Raw genomic sequence first — 22,458 nt, forward strand, 5'->3', positions numbered from 1 at the left:
TCTCTATCCGCTCTCTTAAAGGTGCTTCTACTCCATTTTTTTAATTCTTCCTTGCAATTTTTTATCCTCAATCCTACTCCAGCTCCTTCACTATCTGTCTCCCCCCCTCTGTTCCATCCCTTTTTAACAATTTCTTTGCACTCCTTGTGATCTGTCCAATATGCCTCAAATTTGAATGCTTTTTGAATTCTAATATTCTGCTCCAGCTTCAGCACCAATGGACAGTGGTCTGAACTCACAGCCGGTAAGGCTGAAAGGGAAGCATGTTGGTTTAAACTCCACCACTCCCAATTAGCCATGGCTCGATCTATTCTTTCTCTGGTTACAAACCCATTTCTTGGGTTACTAAACCAAGTAAACCTGCTGCCTTTTAAATCTAAGTCTATCAAAAAATTAGCATCCACAAAATTTCTAAATTCTCTCACATGTGCCTGAGGTTTTGGATGCATACCGATCTTCTCTTCTTGACTCAAAACATCATTAAAATCGCCTATGTACAGCTGCGCCTCCCCTACATTGGTAGTGGTGGCAGTGATATTTCTCCACTGTTTTCTTCTTTGCTTATAATTTGGGCAACCATACACAAAATTACCAATCCATCTGTTACCTTTTCTATCATCAACATAGGCTTTAATAAGATTATCATTCCAAAAGTAAACCTCAACATCATATTTTTCATTCCAAAACAAGGATAGACCACCGGACAAACCCCGGGGTTCTACACAAAACATGTTTTCAAAATGTAACCTTCTTTTGATTCTGCTAACATTTTTTTCTTTTGCCCTGGTCTCTATGAGGAATACTATGGCTGGCTTTATTTTTTTACATATATTTATAAGTTCCGAAACTGTCGCGGGAGCCGCCAGCCCGCGACAGTTCCAACTTACAATACTCATGGCTGAGTTGGGGGCATGTTAAGGCCCGCCTCCCCAGCCATTAAAATCTTCCCTATTTCCTCTTCGATCTGCATCACTTGCCCTTCCTGTTCCTCATATATTGCCTCTTTTCTGCACTTTTTCCTTCCTCGCAAGTGTAGACCAGCACTTTCTGCGTCCTCTTCTTCATTCTCAGCACCTTCAATCATCATTGGTATTTCATCATCCCTTCTTCTTTTTAATTTCAGACTCTTGTTAATGTGGCTAGCCAACTCTGTCTCCCAAGTTTCTGCTATAGATTCCGTTTGTTTTGCTACTTCATCTTTCTCATCCTCTTCATTTGCTAATTCCACGATGTATAGGTCTCCATCATCTGAGCTGTAAATTTGTTGTCCTGCCTGTAGATAATTACTAACTGTCTTTGCTTGTTCCCTATAATTCCACCATAAATGTCTTTGGTCAAGGTCATTCTCCCCCTGCACTCTTTTTCCTAATTCATTCTTTTCTTTCTTATCCTGTTTGTCTCCTTCCATGGCCCTCTTAAAAAATTCCACCTCTTTTCTTCTTATCCCTATCATTGTTGATATATTTTGTTCCCCTTTAGTTAGCCCAATTTCTGTTATGAAGTTAATGCCAATGGGCTTGGATGTACTGCTGGCCCAATATTTTCTTTCCTCTGGACTATTACTAGGCTTCTTTGATTCACTTGCTTCCCTTTCAGCATTCTCCATTTCTTTTATCTCTCTAACTTTATTTTGCTTGTGGGTTACTTGCATGGGCTCAACTCCTTTCTCTTTTAGTTTCAAATTATGGAAATGACCTTTTAAAGCTGACCCAGTCCCCTTCTCATAAATTACTTTCTCACCCTCCCCCTCTTCTAATGTTATTCCAACAATTCTTTTATCTTTTTTTGTTTCTTTCCCAACGTTCTGACCAGCACTATTTCCAAGATATTGTGTATCTTTTTTCCGGTTCATTTCTTCTATCTCCATCTGTTGTTGGAACCTTCTAGTTACCTGTAGGTCTGCTCCTGTGCCACCAGCTTCTACAGTATTTGCCTGCTCTTGGATAGGACTGCCTTCTCTTCCTCCTTCCGAATCCCACTCTCTATTCTGTGTGTTTTTTCCACGCGCCACCCATAAATTTGACTCTGAAATTTTAGTTCCGTTGCCGTCTTGCCTGATTCCAGCTTTTTCAGCCAATGAAGAAATCGACCGGAGTCCCAGAGCTGAAAGATCTGGCCCATATCTTGGTAAGTTTGAGTTATCAATAGCCATTGCCTTCTCCTCTTTGCAGCTTCTCTTATCATGACCTATCCTTCCACAATTATAGCAATAATCATATAACCTTTCATATTTGAATGAAGCCCAAGAATAGCTGCCATCATTTCTCTTTGTTTGTTCTTCGGTCCAAGTCTTAAGTTCAGTATTTGGATTGATATGCTGTTACTTATCCCATTCTACTTCTAATTACCTTTTGAACCTTCCTTCAAATCCTCATTTAATTCTTAATTGTGTTTATATAAAAGCCTTCAACCTCTTCATTCTGCTTCACCACCAATCACCGCCACCATCACCATTTCCCTTATCATCATCCTTTCACCATTTTTTTCTGCAAAATCAGAAACTTTAAACTGATTTTGCATCTGGGGTTGTGCCAAATTTCTAACTTGTAACTGAAGTTTAAACCTTTTTCACTTCTCAACAGAACTTACCATACATATATAGCACAAAAGTGAAGAAGCTACTTTTCAATTTTAAATTTTCAATTTTTTTTCATCATGAGTACAAAATCTGATTCAGGCAATGTATTGAATAATTCTGATGCAATTGTGATCTCTGGGAAGATCATGGTTGCAGTAGTGGTATTGCTGTCATTGGTGTTTGTTTTTGTCTTTATGCTTCATCTCTATTCCAAGTTTTCAATGTGGCGTGTTCAGCAAGAAACCTCCATTCCTTCACCACAAATCCGCCGTCACCGCCGCCACCGCCGCCATCGCCACCTTGTATTCGCCTCTGCCGAAGACGCTATCCTCCATGGAACTCAAAATGTTGGGCTTGACCCTTCAATTCTTAAGTCCATACCTGTGTTGGTGTTCCAACCCCATGAATTCAAAGAGGATTTAGAATGTGCTGTTTGCATATCTGAGCTTGTTGAAGGTGAAAAGTTTAGAGCTTTGCCACGTTGCAATCATGGGTTCCATGTTGATTGCATTGACATGTGGTTCCAATCACATTCTACTTGTCCCCTTTGTAGGACACTAGTTACTGGAAAACTCTCTAAGCTAAATAATAGCACTCCAAGTGTTCGAGAGAATGTCACAGAGAACAGTGAGTCATCATCAGAGGCTGAAAACTCTGCTGATGTGAATACCAATGATGAGTCTTCAAATTTTCCCACACATGTGTTGGTTTGGGGTGATCAAACACAATTTTCACACACTACTGAGGATCCACATTGCTCATCATCATCTGGTTCATGTTCTTCAAGCAGTGAGAGTGGAAGTGATAGTTGCACTAGTAGCAGCAGCAATGGAAGAAACAATAATGGAGTGTTGGTGATTGATATACCAAATGATGAGGTCATTCCTGAAGATGATGATGAGATGAAATCATCATCACCAATGGTAGCAAGATTGAGGTCAATCAAGAGGCTTCTAAGTAGGGACAAAAAGTCAACTAGTCCTTGTATTCCCAATTCTTTTGATGTGGAACAAGCATAGAATTAGGAGTTTGTTGATGTTATTCATTTCAATTATTATTTATTTTCAGTACATATTCTGATATTTCTCAATTGAAACTGTTGTAAAAAGAAGGCAAAATGAAAAGCTGGTGTAATATGTAGTTCTATAATAATTTTCATATGTTTAATTGTGATCTTTTTGTTGTAGTTAGCTTGACTCAATGCCATTACTCCACTACTTCATATAGTAAAGTAGTGAAACATCTTTCTCTTTTTATCTTATTAATTTAAAAGAGTGAATAAATATGTAGAACTAATTTTTAATTAGTCAAATTTTTATTGTAAATTTTTTTAATCCTTATTTTTTGAAGATTTAAAATTGGGATTTAAGATTTGGAATTTAGGATAAAGAAAAATACAAATGAGTGTGTCTAGGTATGCATGGTGTCTAAAATTTGTGTGCAAATAAATTTATTATTAACAGGAGATAGTGATTAAATAAAAAATGTTTAATGTAATGATTTCAGAATTTTAATTATAAGGAATAAATAGTCAAATTAGTTCTCGAAAAATCACTCATTCTTTAAATTAGTCTCCGAAAGAATTTGTAATCAAATTCATCCTTCAAAGATTTTATATTAAACCATTCTTCCATCTTAGCTCGTGAGACTTCTTTATTGTTGTCATCAACTAAGATGGAAGAATGGTTTAATATTTTAAATTAGTCATTTAGTCCTTTCGTCACTTTCATTGCTAACGGCGTCAAAATTTGTTGATGTGACACGTTAAGTAACACCACAACACATACATAGTAATTCTAATTAGCGGCTAACATGATAAATTTATAAAATTAGATCAAATCAACCTTAAGTTCTTCTCTCAATTAAGTTTTGATTTGATTTAATTTTATAAACTTATCATATTAATAGTCAATTAAGACTCTTACGTATGCATTATAATATCACTTAACAATCAATTTTGATACTGTAAACAAAAAAAATGAGAAAAGGATTAACACGATTAATTTAAAATATTTAAAAAATAAATTCGATTAAAAAAAATTTTTTGAGGACTATTTAGAGTTATCTAGACGAATTTGATTATTTATCATTTTAAATTATTATTTAAACATAATAATTTCATAAGGTGGCCCTTCACTCTATTGTCTACTTTAACTCCTTCAAACCCATCAAATAAGTCTTGTTGACAAATAATTTGTTTAATATATGTTTCCAATATGGTGGCAGGAACAAGTGCAACTGCAATCGATCATTATCAATCATTTGGCTAATGTTAATAGTATACAAATTAGTATACATAATATTATAGGAAACATTTTAAGTGTATCGGGAAGTATCGGTGCACCAGTTGTTTTAACCGTTGATTTTAATTAATATATATTATATATATTTTTTATAATTCAAATTAACGGTTAAAATAACTGGAGTACCGATATTTCCAATACACTTGAAATGTTTTCAATATTATATTATATTTTATACACTACACTTTCTCTTTATATATTAAGTATTTGAATGTTATAATTGTTGGTTGTTTAACACTTTCATATAACGTTCAGAATTCGCTTTTAGAGCATTGTATTTTTCAATAAATTTAAAAAAAAAATAAAAAAGATGATTCGCTTCTGACAAATTCGTTTTTAAAAATTTTAAAAAAAAAAAATTTGTCCCCCGATGAATTCACTTTTTGAAATTTAAACAATTTGCTCTATTAAATTCTATTTGTCTTCGTATCCAATTATCCATGGAAATCACCAATAATTCTTATTTTTTGGAATTTCACCTCCCAACAAATATGTAATTTTTGTTTTCCTGTTAATGTATTCTCATTTATTGAAAGGGAATTAGTGAAGAGTTAAGTTGGGAGAAAAATAAAGATCGTAACAAATTTTTTAAGAGAAGTGTGCATTAACATGATAATTTTTATTCTTTAATTTTTTTATTGTAAAAGAAACAATTTTTATTTTTTATCCAATTTCTCTTTTTATCATAATATTTAATGGTGTTTGCGGATCAAATCCGATCGGATATTGTCAAAATCTCAATTTGATCTGCATTAAACTCGTCGGATCCGATCCAATATCTACATTTTTAGGCTTGGATCTAATCCACATATTTATGGATTGGAAATAAGATATCAGATATATTTGTAAAATAGAAATTATATTAAAAAAACTTATTTCTTAAAAAAAAATAAAACTCCATTCACTCTTTTAAACATGTTTATTCTTAAAATATTATTAAATCAACTTTTTTTAAATAACAAAAATAAAATAATACGAATTGGATCCAATTATTATGTGGATCGAATTATATTAGTAAATTATAGATTAGAGTGGATAAATACTGTGAATTTATGAGTATTCTGATCTATAAATACCCATAATAGTATTACTCTTTTAGTTAATCAGTATTTTTATCTATATATGATTGAGTAGTTTTCATCTTTTACATTAAAAAAAATGTAAAAATATTATAAATGATCGTTGGGAAGAGACAATGAAACACTAATCAAGAATTGGTTATTATAGTGAGCATGAAATGAAGCCATAAACATTTTTAACAAATGAAAAAAGTTACTTGTACTTTTATTAAAAAAGTTTCTTGTTTTTTTTTTCTTTTTCTTGTATGCACATCAAGCTGACACATTCTTTTTAATTATTGGATGAAACATTAATTTTACATTTCATTCATTAATGGAAAAAAAAGCTTCTCTGGTCAGTGTATGAATAAAGATGAATAATATTTATAAATTATAATTACTTAAATTGTTTGGACTTCAGCACTCATAAGACTTACAAAATTAAGGGGGAAAAAATTGGCAGCAGAAATAGTCTGGACTTTGAAACAAGGAACTTATATATAACATGACTTTTATGATCTTCCTATTCTTGAATTTCTGGTATTCTTATAAACAAATCCATATGCAGCTCATATTCAAAGCCAAATATAACATAATTAAAGTATTCTTCAATTACATATGCTATCAAGCTTATCTAAATTCACCCAATGCTAATGCATTTGCCACTAAATTTTAATATCATGTAAATAAAAATAAAAGTAGGAATTTGCAATCTATGATAGTGATACTATTATTAATACATGAACAACATTCAAGTAACCAAATAAAGGGGACCATAGTTATGTGAATTAGCATGGTTTCCTTGGTGAAGTGACATATAAGGTATCTCACTCTCCTTTCTCTTTGTGCCTTTAAAGAAACTTGTTAATGGGCCAGAATAATAAGATGTTGAACTCCATTGCTTCCCTTCATCAATGTTTTTGTTTTGTGTTATTGGACCAGAAACATGCCCATGATGCTTTTCACTACTATAATAAGCATTTGACTTAGTACTTTTATTTTTATTCTCAGATTTCAACCATGAAACCAATGAATTCTTCCATGATTTCTTTCCCTTCTTATTCTCTTTGAATTTTCCTCTTGATTCTTCAGGGTGCACTAATGATGATGAACAACTCTTCAGTTTTGCTTCCTTCCCATATTGTCTTGCTTCCTCCAAGAACTATATATAATCAAAAGCAAAATAATATGAAGTTAGAAAACATGTTATTCATGATATAACTCAAAATTAAACCTCCTAAGAAAAATACTAATAAATGCCAAAATATTTTGCGGCATGCTTATTGTGATAATCTAACTCAAAAGTTCACCTAAATAATAAAACGGTAAACTCGATCCAGAGATCTAGATGTTTACACTCATAACAATTTTCAGATTATCTTAAAAATTTGATAATTTTATGAGTTACTTTATCAGTCGAAACATATTTGTCGGAATCTTCAACATATGCAAAATCACATAATCATATACATTAATATATATGCAAAATTAAACCAAGAATGAAGCATGTATATATATATATATATATATATATATATATATATATATATTACCTGAGAAAAATCTTCTTGTAGATAAAATCCATAGTCATCATAGTGATGATTTTCTTCATATCTTGGATGTGATTCATCAGAGTTCATCATTGTAAACAAAAAACTAATAAAAAGCTTGAGCAGAATCAGAAGAACTTCAAGAGAAAGATGAATTCAAAAATTTTCTAAGGTTGATGGTTGCCAACTTGGCTAGAAAGCTCTTCCTTGAGTGTGATGCTTCCTCATCCTACCTAACAAGAATTATGTCATATAGTGGAAAGTAGTAGTCCTTCAAAAATAAAATAAAATAAAATAAAATTAGCTTCTAACTTATACAGCAAATTTAATTCACATGGGGTTGGAAAATTTACCATCTTTGATCACAAAAAGCAAAGTTCAACAGCTCCTCAACAAGACATCACAATCACAAGGCCAGTTTATGGAGAAATGACAGAAACACTCATAGTGGTGCAATTATATTAAGAAATTGATGTGATTTAGAAGGTGCAATTATATTATATAAATATATGTGAATGGATATTATATAGTGTCTTATATATAACATGTTTCCTAGTACAACAAAATCAAGATTCACCAACATACCAAACTGTTAGGCTAATAATGCCAATAAGAAAATGGTAAAGATTTAAGGAGACACTACTCATATTATTTATCATTATGAATAAATATAGAGAACTAATTTTTAATTGGTTGGTATTAACTAGTTATTTTATTGTAAAATTATTTTTAACCTTTTTTTTTAATAGAATTTAGGGTTTAGAATTAGGATTTAGGGTTAAAATTAAGGATTTAAAATTTATAAATTTAGGATTTAATATAATTTTTTTTTAAAAATTGTTTATATTGACTGAGAAAAATTGACTTCTTAGTTAATCTCAATTATTATTAGGACTAATCATATACTATAAATAACTAAACTTACCATTCAAGGTAGAATTGAAGATCAACAAACAAATTGGAGAGAAGATTTAAATTTTTGAAAGGAACTTGGCATCCTTATTTCCTTGAGAGGAGGTTAGGTAACATCATTATAGTAAATCAATTTATTTTCTCTCATGGGGCCGTATATATAATGGCCTCCACTTCACTTTCGGTTAGCTTTTTTTAATGGGAAAAAACTATTTTTCAAAAGGATTTTAAAAAAAATCAATAGTTTACACTGTTAAAGCATTCACAATGTTGAAGAAGGGAAAGAATAGTAAAATGAAATTAAAGGAAAAATTGACCTTGACTTATATAGCCTTCAAACTTCAATGTACTTAAGGAGCTTTTTTTTTAATAATTGTATTCACTATTCTTAGATTGGTTTTCTTAATTCATAACAATTAAAATTAGACAAATAATTTTATTACTCTAATGTTCTACAAGTTAATAACATTTGTATTATAGTGAAAACGGAATATCACATTGTATAAATTAATAAGAAAAATTACATGGATACTTTCATATTTGATGGAATTCATCATGACCTCTTTTTCTAAACATCATTTTAGTAGTTTAGTATTAGTTAAATTTGAAGAAAGGACAATTATGTTTCTAAAGATAAGGGAAATTGAATTGAATTTTACCAAATTTTAAAAGAAAATGAATATAATTTACCCATAATCCAGGTTGGAGTATTAAAAAGTCTTCTTTAGAAGGGTTTGCCACTTGAATATAAATCTTTGGTGTTTTTAACATTATATGAAGTATATTAAAAATGAATAAATTAATTAAGGAGAGCAAAAACCATTTATAAACCTTATACCTTATAACTTGTTTGATAACTATACTGACAAGTTTAAATTCTTAGGACCTAATTATTGCCTAAACTTAAAATTACATGAGCAATTATTAGACCAAAAATATTTAATTTACCATTTCAAAATGTAAAGTGCAGATCAGACTTATAACACCACATGTAAGAGTGTTTCACCAACCAACACTACAAGAAGATTGAACCTCAACAGATTTAAGAGGTACAAGAGTATCAAAGCTTGAAACTTTCTTATAGCATTTACTAACCAAAAGTACCATGAAACTGGCAACATAGACACAAAGGAGAAAATCATCCAAAAAAAACATATGACACAGCCTCCATGTCCATCATCATTTCCCTATACAAAACCCTAAGCAAGAACATATTATGGAGCCAGTTTAGGAGAACCCTTTATAGAGAGACCCTTATATACCTATAAAGATATCAGAGCTGAAGCAATGGTAATGCCATTACAACCCCAAAGATGGAGAATAGTAATAACATCATCCATGCTGGGAATGGTTGCTTTCCGTTTTTCTTTACAACCTTCAACTGTTCTACTCTTTTCGTTCCTTCTTCCGTAGAATCCAAATTCTTCTCCAAAAGAACCTTTGGACTTGTGTCATTAGGCGCTGCCTCTGATGATGCCTGCTCGGGAGGAACTTGTTCAGAAAGCTGCTGCTCCTGGTTGTACTTCTCCACATACTCAGGGAACATTTTCCTGAATGTTGCGCTGCATGGAAAGTTATTGAAGCAAGAGGAGTTAATGGTGAAAATGGGAGACAAATTATAGAGACCTTGCTAAATTCTATGGTGACTTGTGAAAAGATGATGCAATAGACCTACTTCTTGCAATTGAAAGAAAGGGAAGATTTTGCTAAACGCTGCTTCTCGGCGGTGGTGGTGTTTACACTGCCGGTGGTTGGGCTGTTGTCCATCTGAAAGAATGAAGTCCATCAGATATCAAAAACTCGCAAGAAAATCTCTATACATGGCATGGTACCAACTGCAAGCTACTAAAGCTATAAAGGAACAATAACTTGCATTTTTTACCCCATAACTCTGATTTGGTGAGCCAAGACAACTATCTTCCAAACAAAGAAATAAGATAGGAAATGGAAGGAATAAGAATTTATTTAGAATACAAAGAAGGCACTCACCATGAATGAAAGAAGCCCTGTGAGTATGCTGCATTCGTAAATTAGAAAGTTCAGTATAGACCATTAGAAAGCAGTATAGAAAAGTAACCAACATCTATAACTACTCTCAGATACAGGTTACTTGTGTAAAAGCATATAACCACAATCCAAAAGTTAAATGAATAGATTAAAAAACAAATCACATAACGAAACATCATAACTAAATCAATCTGACCTTGAAACAGACCACATAGGATTCCAACTTTCAGGATGAACTGCAGGAGCAGGAGCAGCAAAACACAGAACTATTAAATCAAAATCAGTACCTCATAATATTAACTGACTTGTGCTATACCAGATAAAAGAACTTACAATCACTCATAGACAAACAAATCTTTTTCTGCGTCATGAACCGTCCGTTAGGTGTAGTCATGCTACAATATAGAAAGTACACATTGAGTCAATATCATGATAAAACACATTTGGAAATGAGAATTGACAAGCATACAGTAGCAAGAAGGATCACCTGATTCCAGGAGGCTTATATGGATATTCCGGAGGAAATTTGATTTTTCCGTAGTAATATCCACCTAACAAAAGGAGGAAAACATAAATAGGAATTGATAGCAATACATAACCTTGGACATTTTCGAAATAACAATCCCAATAGAACTAAAAATGGCGTGTTGAGATGCAACAATCACAATTTGCTAAATTGACAAACCTGCAAAAGGTGTTCCTTCGCTTCCCTCCAACACATAATCTGAAACATCATTAGAATAAGATCAGTATCAGCCAGTCTAAGAAATAAATTAAAATTAACCATTTGACAAATCTTTTCCATTTTATTTGACAATATTAATGGTAATGAGGAGGGTGAGCCTAGCAACAAATGTAATATTGTTGTGCACCTTCACTATGAGTCTATGACCTGTTGGTCATAGAATCTACAACATTGATAAATGAACAAAACAAAGGTTCAACACAAAAATTTTCTTCTTTTTTACCATAGTAGTACCACATCAATGATATGAGCAATTAACAGTGATGCAAACTTACGCCATTCAAGAATATCATTTGGTGATGGGCGAGCTACAACATGGGACACTGGCTCCTGCAAATTTAACATTGAAATTGAGCATAATCAAGTTGATAATATCAATGTTGATCAATTTTTCTTCAAAAATGAATAAAGAAATGCCATGTCAAATTGTCAATTTTTGATACAGTGCAACACAGTATGCTACAAAAACATTCTATGAAGGGGAGAAATAAAATAAAATAAAAAATACAAAGGAAATGTCTTCTTTCATGGCTCAACTTTTATCTTTTATAAGCTGGAACATCAAATTACACATTCAAGAAGCAAAAAATACAAGGGGGAAAAAAGTGAAACAGGAACAAATAAAATTATACAAACAAGCATAGAGTTTTAATTCAAAAGAATCAGTAAGCATATAAACTTTGAATAAAAATAAAAAGTAAAGCATAATTTTGAAAAAACAAAAGATGCTATACTTTACAAAGAGCTCTGTATTCCTTTTGAAGGCGCTTGATACATGACTTTTCTGCCATCCAACAACTTCAAGCAGTATAAAGAGCAAGCCTTTATACAGTACTTTGTCTCTTTATTATCCAATTAAGAATGTTCCTGCTAAGCATTGATCAAGAAGATATATAAATCAATATATTGAATATGAAATACAGAAAGTCACATATGCCATCTCTGCAAAATAGTTTACAAAAGGCAACAAAAATCAATTCCAAAATGAATGTGTGTGTACGAGACAGAGGGATAGGAGTGCTATGTAAAGCACGAAGATGGTAACACAAACATCACTACTCAAAGTGCATCAGTTTATCTTCTTTATCAGCACCACTAGCTGGTAACCATCAAAGGTTTGAACTATCACAATTCACAAGCCTACAGATCATATAATGATATGTATTTCTAAGGATTGCTGACCTTATTATGACAAAAGCTAGCTCAAACGGAGAGGGTTGTCCTACTGATTATAAAGGCTACCTTATCATATCCTTAAGCAATTTGTGACTTAACCCATCCACATGCCCAGGACTTAACATACCATGAGTGAAGTTTGCAGAATTGGTCAATGTAGATGGTCCAACAGGATGGATTTGATACCATACTATCTGAAGATTATTGACCAAACTCAACGGCAAAATTAAGCTCAACAGAGGAGAGTTGCCCAAGAGTAATTATAAGGGATAAAAGCAAAATGCCATTAGATTTTTATTTTGCAAGATAGAAAGCAACTAGAATTATACTAATCCCCAGCTTCTTACATGTCTGCCCCAATTCATAAAATCATGAAAACAATCCTCCATGCAAAGTTACAAAGAACTAAACCTACTTATGCAAGAATCCTAAAACATAAAAATCATCCCAAGAGAACAATCACTGAGACTACTCCTGTATATTCCATTATTCCATGAAGCCACTAGAATTGTATGCATCAGTAACCACAAACCAACAAACAGTAGAAATAAAAAATTCATTCATTCCTCAGATTAAATCTAGTTATTAATACATTATACAATCTTAAAATCCGTATTCCCTGCCTAAGCTATACAAACATTTCATGCCATCATTTAATGTCAACCCTAAATCCCTAATTGCAACCCTAAGTCACACTGTATAGGTAAAAATACTCTTTCTCCCCTTGAATTTTCCATTCTCATATCACCCTCTGGTTTGATTCCACAGCTTAAATGTTCTGTCACTGAAATAATTAAACCTAAACACCATGATCCACGCGAAAATCCGCCTTGATTCTCTGTGTACTTCAATTTCTCATTGTTCTCACTACATCGCTACGAATTATGAAAATCAATTCACGACCCCAGACATCAAAATCCACGAAATTTCACAATCAGATCATAAAAATCAAATCTTGATCATACACCCGCCAGAAAAGAATAAACCCCCCAGACTCAGAATAACAACAAGTTCAAATCTTCAAAGCGCAGATTAATAATAAAAGATTGAAAATTTTTCTTTTGTGAGCATACAGCGAAGAAAGAAGAAGAAAAATTCACCTGAGAGGCTGAGATCCGCTTTTGTTTTCTGTTCCAATTAGGTTCGACGATGCAGAAAAGAAAAGAAAAGAAAAAATAAAACTGATTTGGAATTTATTTATGATTTCTGATACTCCGTTTTAATTATTTTTTCCCCTTTCAGGGAAAAAACAGACAGAGAAGAAGGGGAAAATAGGGATCCTCAAAACGGCGTCGTTTAAACTTGGCACACAGAGAGAGAGTGAGTGTGTGAGAAAGTGGGCTTTGTTGCATTGCTGTCTGTGCGGTGGCCTTATTATTAATTTAGGCAAAGTCAATGTGAATTATTTTTAAGTAAAAATTCACATCTAATTATATTCATGTAAAATTAATAATTAATTATTATTAAATAATAATTTAATTAAATTATTTAATAATTTTTAATTAATGTATATTTTTATTTATTTTTAAAATTTTAATTATTAAATAAAACAATAATTTAGTCTGAAAAAGTTTATATTAGATAAATATATTTTTAAAGAATAAAAAATATAAAATAGATCCTTAAAATTGGTTTTTATTGGATATTTTAAGTTTTTCTATTAAAAAATATTTAATGTCATTAGTAAGCAAGATTAATTTATCTAATTTAAAATAAAAATAATAGAAATAAATGAAATAAAAGCACTTTTGGTAGAATTTACCATCCTAATTCTAGATCTAAATCCACCTTTCTTATAAGCAGTTACAAGCCAGTCAAATACAGTTAAATTAGTACCTGGATTATTTTTAATTTAGCAGTTATGAATATTAGACAATTTGATTAATATACATATTAGACTTTCTAAACTTTTAAAATCATACATATTAATTATCTGAACATTTAAAACTAAACAAATTGATCCATGTTCACTAATAACGTCAAGTGTTTTCTTATAGAAATAACTTATTAAGTTAATATAAAATATAACGAAAATTTAAAATAATATTTAATATAATATTATTTTAAGTGAATAATAATAATAATAATAATAATAATAATAATAATAATAATAATAATAATAATAGATTAAATAAGAAGTAAAGATTCAATACTAAAATACTTAAATAGATTAAATATTATATATATATATATATATATATATATATATATATATATAAATTAACTAAAAATAATAGAGTACAATAGTTCCTAAACTGGATTAACACTCTATATTTTATTATTTATTATAAAGTATTAACTAACATTAAGTTTGAATATACAAAAAAAAAATCATTATTAAAATAATATTGGTAAGGATAGAGTATTTTTTAAAAAAAAAAAAACTTTAAGGGTGATTTCTGTTGTTTATTCTATTTATTGGCATAGCTTTCATTGTTATGCATGATTTGTCAATTAGCCACATTTTTTTTCCAACTGAGTTGGATAGTTCACACTTATTATATACATGTATATGAGCTTCTGCAAACTCTTTGTCCACCAATAATATCTAGAAAGAAGTTAAAAACACTTATTACATGATGATAATGTTCCAGTCCAGAAGATTCGACTCCAACTATGAACTACCAACAAAATATCTGTTCTCTTTAATGGGACCCCATATATATAATTATTGGACTTCTTTATTTATCAAAGAATAAATGATTGGAGTTCTTCGACTACTTGTCTTCTCTCTGATGTTTTCAGATGCTTTTTTTTTTAATATAGATAATATTATGTAGTAACCAATTTGGGTTGGTCGAGTAGCTTGTTCACTCGTCCGCTTAAGCAAGTGTCGGGGGTTCGAATCTCGCCTTGTACATGTAGCAATCCATTGGCCAGCGCCATCCAGCAGCAGACTCTTATATAGAGTTCAAATCTGCGATGAATTAGTTCTTTGATCTGTCGGGTTAGGAGATATCACGGAAACAAAATATAATATTTTGTAGTGTTGAACCATTTGATTCAACTAAGCATCTGTATAGTTAGGATTATTATACTAATAATTAGGTGACTCTAAATCCTAATAAATTCAGATAAGTAACACTCCAATAGTTTATTTAGAAACATTTCATTAAGAAAGTGAAAATTATGTTAGGATTTAACATATAGTAATTTTAGAATATTACATACTAACATATAGTACCAGTTGCTATTGAAATCTCGTTCTTTATGATTGTGTGTAGTGTTGTATAAAACTTTTTGTAATAAATTTTCACTAAGAATTTAAGAATGTTTGATGTGTGTTTTTATTTTTAGTATTTTTATTTTCAAAATTTTGTTAAAAAAAAAAAGAAAATGGTGAAAATAATATAATTCTATTTTTTTTCCATAAAATTTTAAAAAATATTAAAAATAAAAATGAAAATCACACCTTAAATTTCTCTTGCCTTTCCTTTATTGGCTCTTTTATGATTTAGATGAAGATCATGGGGAAAAAATCCAAAAGGCACCTAACTCTTGCGCCTTTTTTTGTCTGCTAAAAAATGAACAAAGTGGATGCAAAAACAGCTATGTGAGTTTACTTTTGTTTTGTAAAATAATTAAACCTCAAAGGACCTTCAATTTATGTATGATAATTCTATGTATGTACACTACTAGACTTTTCACTTTTTAATTAATGTAATTTTGTTAATTGTCAAAAAAGAAAAAACTCAAAGGAGAGAAGAAGCTTTCTTTTTTTATTCTAGCCTCATTATTCTAAAACTTTTATGAGAGATAGTCTGGTAATAAAAATTCTAATATAGATGATGTTGAAGTAAATAATTTACTTTAATCAAAATGAATTTATCCATAGTATAGATAAATAGCCATATAGTATCCAAACTTCAAATGTATTTATGCTGAAAAGTGATTGTTTAAAAGTGAAGGCTCTCAAATAATGAATACGGAGTGAAACTTGTTTTATATCACTCAATATTAATGCATTCTCTCTTTTAAGAAATTTTGGATTAGATTCTTTTAGATATGTTAAAAAAATGGAATAGAATAACTTATGAATTTGTTCAAATGACTCTTATTAATTCAAATTTAGTGTAGACTAAAGAGGTCTTGCTTAAAGTATCTTTAATGCTAGTTCTAATTTCAATTTCATTTTGGGTCTTATAAAAATATTTATGGCACCATATATCATAAATAGTGATTTGAAATTTAAAGTGAAATTTGCTCCTCCAATACTTAGTCTTAATTTATTTAAAATTTTATAGTATTTTTTTATTTATCAATATAATTATACGAATGACAAAATTTTATTAGTTCTCTATCAAAGTGATACCGTATCTTTAAGGTGATACCGTTTTTATTTCATATATCAATTCCAATGCGACTTCAATTCTAAATTAATTCACTTTTTAGAAGTATCATTCAAAAGTGATACTCTAAAAATATTTTATTAGAGACACATTTTATCTGCTGCGGAATGAAATTTCTCCTTTCAATAAAAAAAAAAGTATGGCTTTTTGCAAGAGGAAAAATGGCAACAACAAAGTCTATATAATAATATTTCCTGTATCCTTACCAAAAAAAATATTTATTATATCTTCTCTTTTTTTTTTCTTTATATATATATATATATATATATATATCCAAAACTTAAATTCAAAATTCTTATCTAAAAGAAAAAAAAGTTTGTCCCCCACTTCACCAATCCAATGTTGATAAATGTCTCACTATTTACTTTATAATTGGAAAATATAATGAATTTTACTTCCCAACAAATTTACTTAACTCAAATACATATCATTTTATATGGCAACATCATCACGTGCCTAACCACATGATCTTTCTGTCACCATTCCATTTTCACCAAATCCTCAGGTCAGAAAATGCCATAGTAGGTGCACCCAAATAAAGGTTACACAATGGCCACATGATCCCAACTATATGCACCAAATCCCAAACTAGATTTTTCACCATTTTCACAATTCTTCTTAGAAAACATTTGAAGATACTTGACTCAATGCCACATTCAATTCATCTTTAACTACAATAAAATAAGAATCAAGAATACAATCCTCTCTTCTACTACTACTATTATACCATGAAGCCTTTGTTCATCATAGCACTAATAACTTCTCTTGTTCTTGTACTTTCATTATTGATATCACCATCAACATGCTCTTCCACTACATCTACAAGGGTCAAAGTTGAAGTTCCACAATCCACACACATGTTGTATTCTTCATGGGGATTGAGGAAGAACAAGAACTCCCCTAAGCAGAGGGTGGAGTCTTGTTTCAGAGCAATTCCTCCAAGCAAGTCTAATCCCACACAAAACAAGTAAAACTCAATATAATTGTATCAATATCAATGTCATAACTAGCCTTGTATCCCCCTCCTTTTCTTAGCTTTTTTTGTTACTCTAATTAATTCATTTTGAGTTTAATATATGCAATGTAGTTTACAGTTTTTTCTAGCCAACCTGTTTGAGTTATATGACATACTAAAATCCATAATTCTTTAGTTCCTATGTTGCTTTTCATTGTAATCAATTGAAATCAAAATGAAAAGCAACCACAACATAGATATCTATGTTGCTTTCCACAAGAATATAGAAATCCAGAAATGAACAACCATTCCTTCATTTCTCACAAGTCAAAACATGATCTTGCCATGTTTATATCTCCTAGTCCATTGTTCATCATTTTAGTTTGCGAACATGGCAAAGTCATGTTCAAATAAAATCAACAGGATCCAAACCCAGCACTAAAATGATAGTTTACAACTTAACTGTTCTCTAAAAACTTGTCTAGCGTGGAAAAGCATATCACGATATGAGTAAACAACAATTCAAATTAACTTAAATCTGAGGGAAATTGGTGAACTAATCATTCTTGCTTAATCATAATGCACACAATACAAAAGTCACTTAACAAAGCACAAAAACAAGTTTCAAGCAAATAAAAGAATTCATTGTTATGTTTGGAAAAGAGAAATGCCGCATACGACAATGATTGCATAAACAGCACAATCAATGAACACAGCATCCATAGCGTTCTTCATAACCAAGCCTAATTCCAATGTCCTAGCTAGCTGTGCGTATTGATCTCCATCAGAAGGAGTTCTATACTCTCTCCCGTTAGACCTTCGGAAACCTCTTTGCTTGCCAGAAAGAACACGTGCAGCCACAATCGACAAATCAGTTACCAAAACTAAGTACAGTGGCCTAAAGCTTGTTATACTCTTAATCAACTTGCTACTCATCAGAGAAAATCCTAGATAAGAAGCAACTACAAGTACAGCCACAACGACAGAACAAAGAAGGCGGGTAAACCTTGAGGCATCAATGGCAGAACTTATTTCACTTGGGGTGATCCGAAGTTTAGATTCTCCCATCTGTGGCATTTGTCGTGACAGTTGCTCGGTGTCTATGATATCAGGAGGCAAATCTTGAGATGGCTGAACATGCTCATCTTGAGATGTAGGGACACCTGAAATTGCACTTTTGGGCTCGTGTTCATGCAATGGTGTTTGGCTTCCACTGACACTTGCATCGGCTTCGTGTGAAGGAACAACAACCGAATTGTGATTTAACATAATAGAATCTGATTTCTTCTCTGCCTCGTCATAAGGCAAAGCTGAAAAGAGACACGGCTTGTCAACAAAATGGTAATTACTATTCATTCCAACATACAATTTTGTAGGAAATTTATCCTAGCCATTCTAGATATCCATATTCCCTAACCAACAAGATTCTTAATCTTATAGGTAAACTACCAAAACGAGACCCACAAATTTATATAACTGACAAAAATAATTTCAAAAGATACGAACAACCATTAAACCCTTGAAAGATTTAAAAAGTGATAAAAATAACCACATATTAGATACATATTCTCAAAAGAGCTTTAGAGAACGGATTTTGATGCCCTTCTTTGCGAGTATGATTAGAAAAAATAAACATTTTCATCCATAAAATTTGGTGATTCTACCACAGTGAATGTTTTGGTGAATGACCACTTTTATTTTGAAAAGAAGAAAAAAGAGGTCTAGTGATCAAATTTTGCTCTAGTTTTTGCATGCATCTTCTAATTACTTATCCAAATGTTCATACAAAAATTTGAATCAAATGCACACCTCGTTTGCCAAAAACAAAATTAGTTTGTTACTAATAAAACAAAATATATTGTTATTTTTATCAGGCTTTTAAATCTTTAGAAAGCTTGTTTATCGTTCGTATCTTTCGGATATTTTTTCAGTAATATGGACTTTCGGGTACCATTCTGTTAGTTTACCCTAATCTTATTTTATGAAATGAATCAACCAATAAAATTGTCTAAAACTTCTGGTCTGATTCAAGAAAATAATAGACTCTACCCTACCGACTGGTCGACTACTACCTCTGTCTACTACATACTGTTATTTTGAGAAAACACGTACATCACATCTAGATACATTAATTTTTTGCCGTACTGTTTTTGTCAAACTTACATTCATGGATGCAGGGGCTAGTTGTCTAACTAATATGATAGATGTTAAATCTTCTGAATTCAACTTCGTGATAAATTGATACAAATGCAATAGCTAATCTAGAAAACCAAGTTCTCTGGCTAATGACATCCTCAATCTTATTTCACAAAACAATTTCTAATGAAATGCTTAAACATCTAAATCTTATTCATACAAGCTGTGAGTAGCAGCTACAAACTCACTAGTTGCCTATCCAATATGAAAATGATTAACAATTCCAAATCCAATAGCCAATCCAGAGAACCTAATTCTCATAGCCAACAAATTCGAGCCCATTCTCACTTCAAAGTATGAATCTAGTTATGAATTGTTCGGAACTCAAAATCATTTACCTAGTTGAATTATGTTATCTCATATTCAAAAGAAGCTTATAATCAAGACTAACTAATCCCAAAGTCAATTAACAGTCAAAACTGACTAATCAATTGATGGGGCAACTAATAGTAGCTACCGGAATTAGGTGTGAATATAAGAATTCTAGGGTCTGGAATCGGATTGCACAAGAAATTAAAAACAAGTAAAAATGCTACTCCAATTTGTGAGTTTTTGTTCTGAATTTGAGATTCAGTTATGAAGAAAGGGAAAGGTGAGAAAAGATGGAAAACGTACTTGTGGTAGTAAAGGTAGTGGTTGGATGACCGGAACGAGATGAAGAATCGGGTTGTGGCTGAGTTGGGAGGGTTTGGATCCGACCCGTAATGAAGGCGAGGCGGTCGGATCCTTGATCGAGGATCCTTCTTCGTCTTCGGGTTTCTCTGCTGTTCTCTGCCATCGTTCGTTACTCGCAGCTCTCGAATTAGTCTCGGCCTTTTCAATTCATAATAAAAATTTCAGTCAAAATAAAAGAATTACTAGGGGTTAAAATTTCGACACAGGGTCAATACTCAATTTGATCCATGAACTTGCACTCTAATCTTAATTTAGTCTTTAAAATTTTAATTGTCTCTATTTAAGAAGATTGCGAGAACCGAACCAATCATTGAACCAATTTAATTAAATATTAAATAAAATTATTCAAATTTAATATACAATTTCAAAAATTCAAATTCAATTATTTCTAAACTAATAAAATTTAAAATTTTATAATTTCACAAAAAATTTCTAAATAACTACTAAGTTCTAATCAAGTAATCAGCAGCAATACTCATCACATCAACAACGAAAATTTAGAATAAGAAAATTTTCAACAATAACTTCTAATAATCAAATAATCAGCAACAATGGAAAACACAAACTTACACAAAAACTCAAACCATTGGCAAAAGAATTCAGAATCACAAAAATTTTCAACAAAGGCTTCTAATAAAGTATTCAACAACAAAAATTCAGAATCCAAAAACAGAAAACTCAGCATCCAAAGCCAGAGAATCCAAAAACAAAAAAATTAAGCAAAGAGTCCAAACTCAGCATCAAACTAAATTCAGAATCACATCAGCAACAACCCCAACTCAGAACATAAAATTAACAACAACCATTCAAATCAACCATCAACCCCATCTCAGGACCCCATCAACAAAATTAACGCTGACAAATTAAGTTGGCAAAAAAATTCAACAGAATCATTCAAATCAACCATCAACCATTATTTCAGAAAACCAGCAACAAAGCAGCAGTGCTTACCGGCGGCGAGGGAGGAAGGGAAGTGAGCTCGGACAGAGAGAGAGAGGGCTCGAAGATAGAAGCTTGACGCCGAGGACAGAGACGAAGAGGACAGGGCCGACGACGACGACTACAGAGACTGGCTTGACGACGACGACGGAGACTGCGACGCCAAACGCTCCGAGCAGACCTTCTGGCGACGTCGAGGAGAAGAGGATCCAGCAGACAAGGGCCGAGTAGACCTTCGAGAGGCGACGACGGCAATCGCTGGCTGTCACCGCCGGTGGCGATAGTTGTGGCGTTCTGAAGTTTGAAGGTGGCTGCAGGTCTTCTTGCCTCTGATAGGGTTTAGCAAGGGGAGGGTTTCGTTCGTGAATTGTGTGTGTGCGTGAGAGAGAGAGAGAGAGGGGAAAGGGGCGGGGGGGCTGTTTGCTGTTTTGTTTTTTACTTTTTTTTTAGTAATTTAAAAAACCCGAAATCTTGAAAAGAATTTGCCCGGTTCAATTGGTTTCTCGGTTAACCACCAATTCGACCGATTTTAAGCCAGCTAATTTTTCGTTTTAATTGAACCAATCTGGAGATCGGTTCAGCCGAATTCAAATGAATTAGTCGATCTGGTTCAGTTTTCATAACATTGTTATTTAGATTTCAAACTTTACAATCGTGACTCCTATTAGTCCTTGAGACAATATCCGATATAAGAGACATTAATGGAGTGCTGATATGGACAGTCAGATATCACGCTTGTAAAACAACGCCCTTCTAGTTTTGGCACTTAAATATCTAAAAAACGACATGGTATCACTTGTTTTGGAAGGAAAATTTTTAATAAACACTACTTACGATGTTTTTTTGGCTATTTGAGTGCTAAAACCAAAATAATGTTGTTTTACATAGTCTAACGTAGCTTAACATCAGGTTGTCCACGTCAGCATTTTGTTAATGTTCGTGTCTCAAAAATTGTTCCAGGAACTAATATTAGTTACATTCACAAAGTTCAAAGACTAAATAATAAAGACAATTA

The 22,458-nt window shown here is 31.8% G+C and overlaps 5 protein-coding genes across 6 annotated transcripts in view; 1 reads left to right on the forward strand and 4 right to left on the reverse strand.

The window, feature by feature from the left end:
* The window catches only part of LOC112772398 (uncharacterized), a 54,664-nt gene that overhangs the window by 13,253 nt on the left and 18,953 nt on the right, over positions 1 to 22,458 (reverse strand). The window lies entirely within an intron of this gene.
* Positions 1,130 to 3,700, forward strand: LOC112769132 (RING-H2 finger protein ATL60-like). Its single transcript, XM_025813546.3, has one exon. The coding sequence runs from the start codon at positions 2,656 to 2,658 to the stop codon at positions 3,595 to 3,597; it is 942 nt and encodes a 313-aa protein (XP_025669331.1). The 5' UTR covers positions 1,130 to 2,655; the 3' UTR covers positions 3,598 to 3,700.
* On the reverse strand, positions 6,416 to 7,716 carry LOC112768982 (uncharacterized). Its single transcript, XM_025813363.3, has 2 exons — positions 7,493 to 7,716; positions 6,416 to 7,101 (listed from the first exon to the last, which is right to left on the reverse strand). Exons 1-2 carry the CDS (start codon positions 7,580 to 7,582, stop codon positions 6,691 to 6,693), a joined length of 501 nt encoding a protein of 166 aa, XP_025669148.1. The 5' UTR covers positions 7,583 to 7,716; the 3' UTR covers positions 6,416 to 6,690.
* On the reverse strand, positions 9,323 to 13,733 carry LOC112771103 (ubiquitin-conjugating enzyme E2 34). Of its 2 annotated transcripts, none has more exons than XM_025815722.3 (10): positions 13,430 to 13,733; positions 11,888 to 12,020; positions 11,429 to 11,483; positions 11,094 to 11,132; positions 10,896 to 10,959; positions 10,742 to 10,803; positions 10,605 to 10,644; positions 10,391 to 10,418; positions 10,077 to 10,168; positions 9,323 to 9,963 (listed from the first exon to the last, which is right to left on the reverse strand). In XM_025815722.3, the coding sequence occupies exons 2-10, from the start codon at positions 11,942 to 11,944 to the stop codon at positions 9,675 to 9,677; spliced, it is 726 nt and encodes a 241-aa protein (XP_025671507.1). In that variant the 5' UTR covers positions 11,945 to 12,020; positions 13,430 to 13,733; the 3' UTR covers positions 9,323 to 9,674. The 2 variants fall into 2 exon arrangements, with proteins under 2 accessions (XP_025671507.1, XP_025671508.1); XM_025815723.3 differs by having other exon boundaries at positions 11,888 to 12,023; positions 13,430 to 13,682.
* Positions 18,182 to 21,900, reverse strand: LOC112771522 (uncharacterized). The gene is made up of 3 exons (XM_025816291.3): positions 21,456 to 21,900; positions 20,445 to 20,642; positions 18,182 to 18,943 (listed from the first exon to the last, which is right to left on the reverse strand). Exons 2-3 carry the CDS (start codon positions 20,605 to 20,607, stop codon positions 18,282 to 18,284), a joined length of 825 nt encoding a protein of 274 aa, XP_025672076.1. The 5' UTR covers positions 20,608 to 20,642; positions 21,456 to 21,900; the 3' UTR covers positions 18,182 to 18,281.

This window comes from Arachis hypogaea, chromosome 18, assembly GCF_003086295.3.
Source record: "Arachis hypogaea cultivar Tifrunner chromosome 18, arahy.Tifrunner.gnm2.J5K5, whole genome shotgun sequence".
NCBI lineage: Eukaryota > Viridiplantae > Streptophyta > Magnoliopsida > Fabales > Fabaceae > Arachis > Arachis hypogaea.